Here is an 11288-nt window from a genome sequence, read left to right as displayed (position 1 = left end):
CATAAAACTAGAGACCAAAGCAGGGCTCGAAAAAACAGAATTCTTTGCGCTTTTATGAATTTCTGAATTGCACATGTTGTACACATTACATTCAGACAAAGATATGAGACAGTCGATATACATTGAAATAATAATGTTTTCATACTATTGACTCATGTTCTTATTTCAATATATGCAATTTTGTCCTTAAAGATTCTGCAAGTAGTTGCTAACTTTTCGAGTTTTTTGATTACCGGGTTATGCCAGTGCTCAACACATCTTGTCTTTTCTTGGTAAGCAGGAAATGCATAATATTTGAGTTTTGGTTATCAGTATTGTTACTTAAACATTTCAGCTTTCATGAGTCCCCCAATAAGAAGGGGCAGGTTCTCCAATCTTTTTGTATCTAAATTTTGTTACGAGAAGGGTTTTTCAATCCCTGAACAGTTCAGGTACCGATGCTTCTTTCTCAACTTGTCTGTTGTGACTTATTAGTCACCTGGAACTTCATTCTAAGGGTTGGAAATTTAGCATAGTGTTGAGGCCCGCCTATTGAGAGTATCCTCCATACAAGACTCCTTGGATTGGAAGTCGGAGCAGGGACTGCATGAATAACAAATGATTTGAGAGGACGTGTGACGATTGGTGATATCAAGGAGAGAACGGAAATGATTTGAGAGATGGTGAGAATGGGACGAAAGACCGGTGGACAAAGAAAAATATAAGGAATCTTGGGAAATCATGCGCCGGCCCTACACTACAAAAATGCAATGGGCAGTGAACAGTCATGGATAGGCCAGGTGCAAGGATGAGAGTTCGATTATCAAGGGGAGATTTGGAAATTTAACCTCCACACTTAAATTCACTGTTGTTTCATATGCATATATCCAAGGCAAATCTCTGCTTTTCTTGTACTTCTATAAGAAAAGTTATCAATTTTGTCATTTAAGAATCCAAACAGAAGCATGTGATACAAATGGTACGGTATGAAAGACAGAAAAGAAAGAAAATATTATACTGTCCACTTGTATTTATTATTACTAACATGGGCTCCCCCAGGGCATGTTTCAGTAGTGCAAATGACAAGGGTGAGGTATACTCAGCCTTGTTGACAGCTGCAGTGGGAGAATTCGATTCCTGAAACATGGATTGTGACTCTTTGTGGGCACCAGTGTACAGACAGCTCTTGTTTCCTAATCTGCTGAGGCACAACTCGAGATTAATCTCTCTCACGATACTCCATGGGCGGGGCGGTGGGGGACTCTTGGGGTTCAACCCTTTTTTTTTTAAGGTTAATAAGCAAGTTTTCGATGATTGACGTCTGATTGGCAAACTGACAAGCTAATACGATGGGGGCGATGAGCAAGAATGTGATACTGCATTTAAAACTTCACAAAGGGCTTGATAGGTTCACAATGTTATAAAATTTTGACTTATATTTATTCTTTATACTGTATAATCGTCCTACTATACAAAGCCAATAATCTTCATTATAAGATTAATATTTTAATTCTTATATGGTCTAATTTGGTGTATCTAACACAACCTAAAGGTTCGTTTTAAGAAAAACTGCTTTCAGCATACTGAACTTGACAAAATTGGATAGTATTAAAGATTTATATATACATGCGCGAGCATAACACCGTTAAGAAGGAGCTATCATAATTCATAAGCCATTAGCTGAAGTGATACAAGAAGCCATTAAAATCCCCTCTCCCCTTACATTAGCATCTGGGAATGGGATATTAGGTAAATATATAAAGCTCAACACTTCTAATAAACTGGTCTTCACTGAACACAAAAATTTCATTACCAATACACTCCAATTCTATCCTACTATATGCTATTTCACTTTACAGCAAGAAGAATAACTGCTTTCCAAGACTAGCAATCACCATAATAACTTATTAAACCCAGAGTGCATGTCCGGATGCTGAATCGGGCAGACCTGAATAGTATAATTCTTCATTTTTAGCATTGACAAGTGCCATCCAATCTTCATTTTTTGCAGACAAAATGTTAACATCTTGCTCCTACGTTGGAGAAATGGCATTTAAATATCTTCATGGTTCTGCAGTAGAATCTGATTACCACGGCACAGAACGAACTCTCTGAAGGAAACGTGAAGGTCTTCGCTTTTCCATGACAGGGATCACGTTCTCCATTAGCTGCATGACAAATAATTAACCTTCAGTAACAGTCATTTCCTCCTGAAGTTTTAACATTATACTCCAAGGTGCTCTCCCCTTTGGTCGATATTTGCAGTAGAGAGACATTAACTTACGAAAAAATCAAGAGATATTCAAATATCATGCTATATTATGCTGTTTGCCTCTTTGACAGTTGACTAACAAAGGGGAAAAAAAAATTAAAAAATCCAAATCTAGGACCATGACTAGAGAAGTAAAATAACTTATTTTCAATTTTGATCAATAAATAATCACGTATGTCAAAACTTAATTATTTACTTACAAGTAAATTGAGTTAGTTAAGCTCAGCCAAACATGCTCCTAGATATGCTAAAAAATTTTGCACAACTTAAATAGACACACATGGTCCACTTATCCATGTTTGAAAGGGCAATAGCACAGGTTAATAATATTCTCCACGTTTTCCAGCAGTCATCAGAAGATCATATGAAGCTTATGTGCATACATATACTGTGTTGTTTATTACCCAACTTCCGCCCCAGTTAATTTCGCCCCTAATTTTCATCAACTTTCCACCCTGGTATTTCATTCCTTCTAGACCCACCTTCTGCAGACTTCTATCCTCCCAATTACCTCAGCACGTTTCCCATATCCTCTGCTTTACAATGTTTCACCAACATGCCAACGGTATTCAACTTCCTGATATCTGGATTACATTTATTTTCCACACGAACTAACTTTGACATCACCACAACAGTTCCTCTAAATTCTCATTTCTTCACACTCTCTCCTCATTCCTTAAATCCACGCTTTTCTTGCTTCCTTTGCATATAAAATTGAACAACAGCTATCACGCATCGAAAGCCTTATGCACCTCATTATGATACTTGAATGCATATCCCTGAATTTTGTTTTAAAAATAGACTATCAACCTCTTCTTCAACATAAAACAAAGAATCTTAAAAATTTCTGGAGACTTATAGTATCATGTTTGCCACATGATGAGGGGAAACAATACTTCGAATAAGAGACTTGATATGTATGAAAATATTGAATCATGTCCCATGAATATTAATTTACTGGAGATAGATCTACAAGATCATCAATGATAAAGACATATATGGATCAGATAGAGAATTATTCACATACTACATCTGTCCCCAGTGGAAAATGAAATGAAAACTTTAAGCTTAATTCTGTAAATAACCTGGCATTCTGCTAACGATTTGAATTGAAAAGACAACGCTATCTGCAAAAGGTAAACACCTCCCAGTTGCAACTTAATTATATTCAATGCATCCCCCACCCCACCCAAAAAGAAGAAAAACAGATGGAACACAACCTTAAAAGAGCAAATCCTTACTTCCAGTGCTGAGTAATATGTCAATTATTTCTCTATATTTCCTTCAAAACTCATTGTGGAAGTTGAAATAACACCAATTAGATTCTAAACTGATAAAAAACAACACCACAGCTCCTACACGCTACTCACAGAATGAATTCCTGTTGCCTGTCAAGATTAAGTCAAGCAACGTCTAGCACTCATGCAATCCACATATTTATGCAAACAATTCAGTTTCAAATTGAATTCACTAGGTAATTTTCAACAAACATTTCTAGCAGTGCATAGTATAACTTAATAATAGTGCAGGATTATTTCCTAGAATTAATTACATGTCTCGCTCATTAAAGTTGAAGCTTCTCGTATTAACTGAATAATCACAAATTTGTGCACATCCATTTTTCGTTAAAACTAACTGAAAGCCATCCAAATAGAGTAAATGAACTGTTGATTAAAAAAATTTCATGCAGCCTCTTGATAAGTGGGCATGTGAAAGTGCTCAGTCCAAGTATCATATCAACTTCATTATTTTTCACATTCAAAACTAAATAATGCCCCCATATGTGATGAGATTGACTACAAGACCATATGATGCATAGTGGAAAATAGATACCTGTTTAAGCCTCTCTTTTGTCCACTCCGCCTGGAATTGGAAATATATGAAAATCCACTCATAAGTTCGGAGAATTGAATCACACAAATACACTCAAGCATGAAGACTCTAGATATGTAATAGATACTTAAATACCCAATAATTTAAAATGGAAGACATCAATACCAGAAATCTAAGGATGTAACGTTGTATTACATTTACATAACAAAGGTTTGAAAATCAACAAAAGCTTAAGAAAATCTTTTAGCATAGAATATACTACTAATTTACTAGCTTTAGCCACCAAATACAGAAAAGCTTTTACACTAACGGTCAGGATCATATATGGTCACTTTCGTGGGAGGATGGAGGGGACACAATAGTTTAGATTTAAAAAGAATGATTCTTAAATTGTTATACAGCATGCTATGGCCCAGGCCATAAAAATTTGCTGCCTGACCACATGATATTACATCTCGAGTGAAGCTAAACAGCAAAAGAACCTAAAAGTTTATATTATTCGGCTCAAATCAGAGCGTTCCAGCAACAGAAACCATGCAAGTTATATTCAACAAAAAAAAAGTAATTAAGTAGTACTTTAAGGTCAATAACTTCATTTATCCTATACTTATGTCTATTATCAGTTAAATAGGCAATCTTACCTTCCCAGCCACAAAAGATGATAGAAGAAAGTTGAGCATTAATTTATCTCAGATCGCGGAAGATAATTACTGATTTTTATTTATTTATTTGTTTTGTTTAAGAAACCAAAATGATGTAAAAAATCTTTGTTCCACTTAATAGAAGAAATATAAAAAATTAGATGCACAAGAGCATCTGATAGTATTATCAATGATTCAATTTAAAGTACAAACTTCATTTGCAGACCATAAGGTTTTCCTTTGAATACCATCATAAAAGCAAATTAACAAACACGTTAATTGATAGACATGATATATAAGTTTAAATTTTATAAGAAATCAGTTGAATGATGGTATTTATTTGTTTAGCCATCATGAAGAAACTAAAATCAAGAAATAGAATAATTATCTCATAATAGTATTAGATAAATGAGAAGTGATTACTGTGTACTTGCAGTATATGTGTACCGCTGAGCACACAAGGAAAGATGAAGTAAAGTTCCAGATAACAAAGTGAAAAGTTATTAAGTATTGACTTCATCTATACAAAATGAAGCGAAGTGATTTAAAAATTATGACATGATTTAGAACTTCAAATACAAGGCAAAGATTACGAGAACGTAAGAGACTGAAATCCAACTCTCATTATTCTTGCTTCCAATTATTTCCACTTTTGGTACCAATACCAAGGGACATGCAAGCATATGTATACAAAATCTGCTTATAGTTACATGGCATGACACCAAAATGATAAAAGCACATTAAATGCTTTGAAAAGATGATGTTGAGGAGTTCCAAAATCAACACGTAAAGTTCTGTGAAACAACCAATGGTGAAGATATACATATTATGTATATGTACACCAGGAGCCTCGATTCACAAAGAGCCTGCTATCCTCATAGACAATAACAAAGGTAATACTTTGATGGGGTTGTAGGGGATCATGCCATGTGAAAACAGAGAAACTTGGGCTGTCGCAAGTTTTTAAAGGAAGCAGAAAACCAACAGCAAATCAAGGTGGATAAATAAAGATACCAACCAATCAAAGGCACCCAGAAAACTGTTAAAACTCAGAAGATATGAAACAATGAATTTTTAGACAAAAGAAGTCATTGTGATACAGTTTATTCTCCAAGTTACAAAAATTGTGGGTCACATGTTTAAGTTTAGTTAAATCAACTTCTACATTTGAACTCCAAAAATTAGCAGTCAGAACTCAGCAATTCAAAAAAAGTCCTGTAAACTTATATTCATGGAGTTGTCAAGATCTTCATTTTTCAAAGTACAAACTAGAGGCAATTTTAATTACCTTCTCTTTCAAAAGCTGCTCATTCTCTTCCTGAAGTCTCACTGCCATTGACTCCAATTCCACTTGATAGGCCTAAATCAGGCACAAAATTAATCAGAAACAAGAAAAATTCCAAAATGCCGCTAACCAATACTAAAAGAGAATGGAATTTCTTTTACCTGCTTTCTCTCTCTTGACCTTGCAGCTGACTCCCTATTCTTAATCATCCTCCTCTGCCTTTGTTGTGTCGCCTTATCCAACGGTTCTAACAAGCTCAAGCTCCTTGGCTTTTGTTGTGCCACCTTATCCAAAGGTTCCATCAAGCTCATGGTCCTCTTTCCTCTCCCTCTCCCGTTCCCAAAATCCCCAACATCCACTCCTATCTCTAACCCAGTCGCCATTCCCACCACAGGAGAATTTTCATGCCCATAAATCCCACCACTCATCATCTCCTCCTTCACCTCCACAGTCACTCCTGCCCCGGCACCACTGGCCTCACCCTCCACGGCCCCTGCCTTCACCAAAAAATCCTCCAGAGTCATCATCTCCTGCTTGGGCACCTGCTCGGTCTGCCTCTTCTTTCCAGCCACAATCTCCCTCCAGACATCATCAACCGTCTTCCTAATAGCACGAGGGGGCTCCACGTTCCCCACTTCGCAATCACTTATCGGAGTCACAGCTCCGGCAGCATCAAGCAACGTAATCTCCGCATTCAACAAAGTACTAGAACCTTCCCCCTCCGTAACCGGGTCAGAGTCCGAGCCCGTATCAGTATCCACATAAGAATTTCTCAAGAAATCAATCAACCTCGTAGAAGAACCCGAAGCACAACCAGAAAGTTTTCTCTTGAGATCTAAATTCCGCGACGGCACCAGCTTCGACGACGCCATTAATTAACAAAAAAATCCCAAAAAATATGACTATTAGTGGGATTTAATCAGAATCACCATCAGGTTGCCCCTTTCCATTATTTTTTTTCTGGGTATGTGCGTGCGAGTATGACAAAGAGTGCGGTAGTGATAACTGTGCGCGACAGTGTGCATGTGTTGACACTCAATAGGAATAGGCCTAGGGATTTGTATTTCTGGCGATTTTGTGATGAGGAGAGTGAGAGTAGTGGGAGAGATTTCGTTCTCTTTTGGGAGACAGTTCATACGTTTAAAAAAAAAAAAAAAAAAAAGATTGAACCCCAAACTTGAAGGCTCCTACCATCTCGTCTTTGGAGTTTTGTGAGGCAGGTAAATCTCGAAATGTATTTCAATAGGTCAGAAAACAAGAGCTGTCTGTACACTGCGCCTACAAGGAATCAAATTTCATGTCTCAAAAATCGAACCCCGACACTGCGACTGTCAACAAGATATGAGATAACATCACTTCTGTTCTCTGTACCACTCGGTTATGCTCGGGGGCACAGTTCATACGTTTGTGTGCACGTAGATTGTGGCTTTACTTAAAAGAGGAATAAAATAATTATGCACATTTACCAATAATTTTTCCATACTTTTCAACGATACATTTCCAAAAATCAATTTCACAAAATTTAGTTCACGTTTGAACCACATTCTAAGAAATGCATTTTTCATGTCAAATCAATGAGAAATGAGTATTTAAAAAATAAAAAAAAAATTTAAATTTACGTATAATATTATTTTATTGAAGAATATGTGATTAAAATGTGTCAAATCACTGTTCAAAAATGTATTTTTTTGAAAATAATATGGCTCAAACAAGCCCCATTCTCGAAATATTTCCACCAGATATCCACAAATTTAATGAACCTACAACCATTTTAATCAATAAAGTTCGATGAAACTCGCCATTTAAATTCTAATTTAAGCACTCACAATATCTTAGCCCAATAACATTAAACGTGGCCGATATGTCATATAGAGTGATACTTGAGCCACTAGATAGACTTTATTATGCTTAAAAATAAGTCAAGTTACTTGTAATTTCCTTTTTTCAACAAATCTACTTGTTCTATAAGAGCTTTTGGAAGGACGAAAACACAAGTGAAAGCTTTGCAAAATTATGTGTTTAATTCTATTTAAAATAAGTAAATTATTTTTTACTTAAAAAAAAAAAAAAAAAAAACCTTATTTTCGAGTTACAAGTCATATTTATTACTAGGAATTTTTTTGAATTATAACTTTTAAATTCAACCAAACAGTCTAATCTTGTTACCCTTGTTTGATCTCAAAACTTTAAAAAATATGATTCGTCAAATTCATTTTCAACCACTCATTTTATGATATTCATAATTTTTATCTACATTTCAATCATAAATTTTATCAACTTTTATCAAAATCTTATAAAAATTTGATTTTTTTAGCCAAACCAAACAAGGACATGTGTGACATTAAATATAAGGGGAAGTCCACTAAAAAAGGATATACCAGATTTATTTTAAATACCATCACTCAATCACCGTAGTCCATAGATTGTTGAAGTCACTGGAGCCCATAAATCTCATGACCATATTAGGAATCATTGAAGAGTATAAAGTCACCCCATTAATAGTTGATCTATTGACATCCAGTAAGAGTCTGTTTTGGAGTGATTTTGAGAATTGAATTTTTGACCGTTAGGAGAAAAGTGGGGTCCACCCGTAAGAGAAAAAGTCAAATATGACGGCTGGAATAATAAAATAACGATCAAAAAATTATTTTTTTTGGTGAAAAAATGGGGCCTAAACAGGCTCTAACTGTATTGAGGATTTTTTGTCATCATTGAATCCTGCATCTCTAGTGGTTTAAGTGCTAATAAATTTTGGCTCCCGTTTGGTCCCATTAATTTTTATTTTATTATATTTTATTTTTCTTTCTCTTATTTTTAACCACAAAATCTTCCATAAAATAATATTACACGAAAAACGGTTTTTACTATGAGTTATGTGCTTTTGTTTGTAATGTGGGCTCTTGTTGCTGCAATCCCATGTCAAGACCGTGGCCTTCAGACTAACTTTTCCATTACTAAGCAGTTCCTGTGGGCAGTTCCGATGCTCTCCCTCCATGAGAAGATTTTGGAAGTGTCGAAGAAACGAGACAGGAAAAATGCTTGTGGGTTGTTGAAGGAGATTCACGAGATTGAGATATGTGCACGGCACATGAACGAGTTGATCGATTCTGTCCAGTTCCCCTTGACAGAAGAAAAAGAGGGTGAAGCAAGACAGAGAGTAAAGGAGTTAGGTATGGTGTATGAATCCATAAAGGATGGATTGGATCCATTGGAGCGCCAGGTTAGAGAAGTGTTCCACAGAATAGTGCGCAGCAGGACTGAGGGTCTCAACTCTATTGGACGAGCAAATAGTCACGATTAATACCATTTGAACAGAGGAGATTCGTGTGAGCTTAACTGGAACTTCCTAATGTTCTATGAGTTTTGTTTTTCTTTGATTAAGGGAAGAAACAAATGATGGTAGGCAATTAGCCCAGAATAAAAGGGTTCAAAGAGATAATGTCTTTCATTTTCTCATAGTATGTTATGTAAAAGATGTGGAAAAGAATTGGATGTTCTCCGGTCCAATATATTATTGTTCATCCTTTATTGCCCTTAGATAATCAAAATTCAGAGTAAATTTGTATTTGTCTAATGTGAGAATTTTAGTTTTGCAAGATGGTAAATATTACTTCAATGCTTTTCTTTTTTCCTTGGCACATACAACCATAAAACTAGAGACCAAAGCAGGGCTCGAAAAAACAGAATTCTTTGCGCTTTTATGAATTTCTGAATTGCACATGTTGTACATATTACATTCAGACAAAGATATGAGACAGTCGATATACATTGAAATAATAATGTTTTCATACTATTGACTCATGTTCTTATTTCAATATATGCAATTTTGTCCTTAAAGATTCTGCAAGTAGTTGCTAACTTTACGAGTTTTTTGATTACCGGGTTATGCCAGTGCTCAACACATCTTGTCTTTTCTTGGTAAGCAGGAAGTGCATAATATTTGAGTTTTGGTTATCAGTATTGTTACCTAAACATTTCAGCTTTCATGAGTCCCCCAATAAGAAGGGGCGGGTTCTCCGATCTTTTTGTATCTAAATTTTGCTACGAGAAGGGTTTTTCAATCCCTGAACAGTTCAGTTACCGATGCTTCTTTCTCGACTTGTCTGTTTTGACTTATTAGTCACCAGGAACTTCATTCTAAGGGTTGGAAATTTTGCATAATGTTGATGCCGGCCTATTGAGAGTATCCTCCATTCAAGACTCCTTGGATTGGAAGTCGGAGCAGGGACTGCATGAATAACAAATGATTTGAGAGGACGTGTGACGATTTGTGATATCAAGGAGAGAACGGAAATGATTTGAGAGATGGTGAGAATGGGACGAAAGACCGTGGACGAAAAAAATATAAGGAATCTTGGGAAATCATGCGCCGGCCCTACACTACAAAAATGCAATGGGCAGTGGACAGTCATGGATAGACCAGGTGCAATGGGCTCGAAAAATGCAATGGGCAGTGGAGAGTTCGATTATCAAGGGGAGATTTGAAAATTTAACCTCCACACTTAAATTCACTGTTGTTTCATATACATATATCCAAGGCAAATCTCTGCTTTTCTTGTACTTCTATAAGAAAAGTAATCAATTTTGTCATTTAAGAATCCAAACAGAAGCATGTGATACAAATGGTACGGTATGAAAGACAGAAAAGAAAGAAAATATTATACTATCCACTTGTATTTATTATTACTAACATGGGCTCCCCCAGGGCATATTTCAGTAGTGCAAAGGACAAGGGTGAGGTATACTCAGTCTTGCTGGCAATCGCAATGTGAGAATTCGATTCCTGAAACATGGATTGGGACTCTTTGTGGGCACTAGTGTACAGACAGCTCTTGTTCCCTAGCCTATTGGGACACAACCCGAGATTAATCTCTCACAATGCTCCATGGGCAGGACGGTGGGGGACCCTTGGGGTTCAACCTTTTTTTTTTAAAGGTTAATAAGCAAGTTTTCAATGATTGACGTCTGATTGGCAAACTGACAAGCTAATACGATGGGGGCGATGAGCAAGAATGTGATACTGCATTTAAAACTTCACCAAGGGCTTGATAGGTTCACAATGTTATAAAAATTTTGACTTATATTTATTCTTTATACTGTATAATCGTCCTACCATACAAAGCCAATAATCTTCATTATAAGATTAATATTTTAATTCTTATATGGTCTAATTTGGTGTATCTAACACAACCTAAAGGTTCGTTTTAAGAAAAACTGCTTTCAGCATACTGAACTTGACAAAATTGGATAGTATTAAAGATTTATATATACGTGCACG

At 35.9% G+C, this 11288-nt stretch overlaps 2 protein-coding genes across 4 annotated transcripts; one reads left to right on the top strand and one right to left on the bottom strand.

Annotated features, from left to right (window-relative positions):
- Window positions 1-1616: 1616 nt before the first annotated feature.
- On the bottom strand, window positions 1617-7151 carry LOC111393266 (G-box-binding factor 4-like). Of its 3 annotated transcripts, XM_023018715.1 has the most exons (5): window positions 6172-7151; window positions 6014-6085; window positions 4085-4114; window positions 3337-3378; window positions 1617-2147 (listed from the first exon to the last, which is right to left on the bottom strand). In XM_023018715.1, exons 1-5 carry the CDS (start codon window positions 6880-6882, stop codon window positions 2067-2069), a joined length of 936 nt encoding a protein of 311 aa, XP_022874483.1. In that variant the 5' UTR covers window positions 6883-7151; the 3' UTR covers window positions 1617-2066. The 3 variants fall into 3 exon arrangements, with proteins under 3 accessions (XP_022874483.1, XP_022874484.1, XP_022874485.1); XM_023018716.1 differs by lacking the exon at window positions 3337-3378 and having other exon boundaries at window positions 6172-7150; XM_023018717.1 differs by lacking the exons at window positions 3337-3378; window positions 4085-4114.
- A 1719-nt stretch (window positions 7152-8870) lies between these two features.
- On the top strand, window positions 8871-9626 carry LOC111393265 (the record flags this gene model as incomplete). Its single annotated transcript, XM_023018713.1, has 1 exon — window positions 8871-9626. A coding segment is annotated over one exon (441 nt), but the record flags the coding sequence as incomplete, so codon positions are not given.
- Window positions 9627-11288: the final 1662 nt, after the last annotated feature.

This window comes from Olea europaea, chromosome 4 (genome assembly GCF_002742605.1).
Source record: "Olea europaea var. sylvestris chromosome 4, O_europaea_v1, whole genome shotgun sequence".
Classification (NCBI taxonomy): Eukaryota; Viridiplantae; Streptophyta; class Magnoliopsida; order Lamiales; family Oleaceae; genus Olea; species Olea europaea.
This window is presented reverse-complemented; position numbering and strand designations above follow the sequence as displayed.

What these genes read in the sequence shown, in the direction of transcription:
- LOC111393266 (XM_023018715.1), bottom strand. Translation starts at nt 6,882, where the DNA reads ATGGCGTCGTCGAAGCTGGTGCCGTCGCGGAATTTAGATCTCAAGAGA. An exon ending in CAAAAGAGAGGCTTAAACAG is followed by an intron (nt 3,379 to 4,084) that starts GTATCTATTTTC and finishes TACCTTTTGCAG; the next exon opens with ATAGCGTTGTCTTTTCAATT. An exon ending in AATCGTTAGCAGAATGCCAG is followed by an intron (nt 2,148 to 3,336) that starts GTTATTTACAGA and finishes TTTGTCATGCAG; the next exon opens with CTAATGGAGAACGTGATCCC.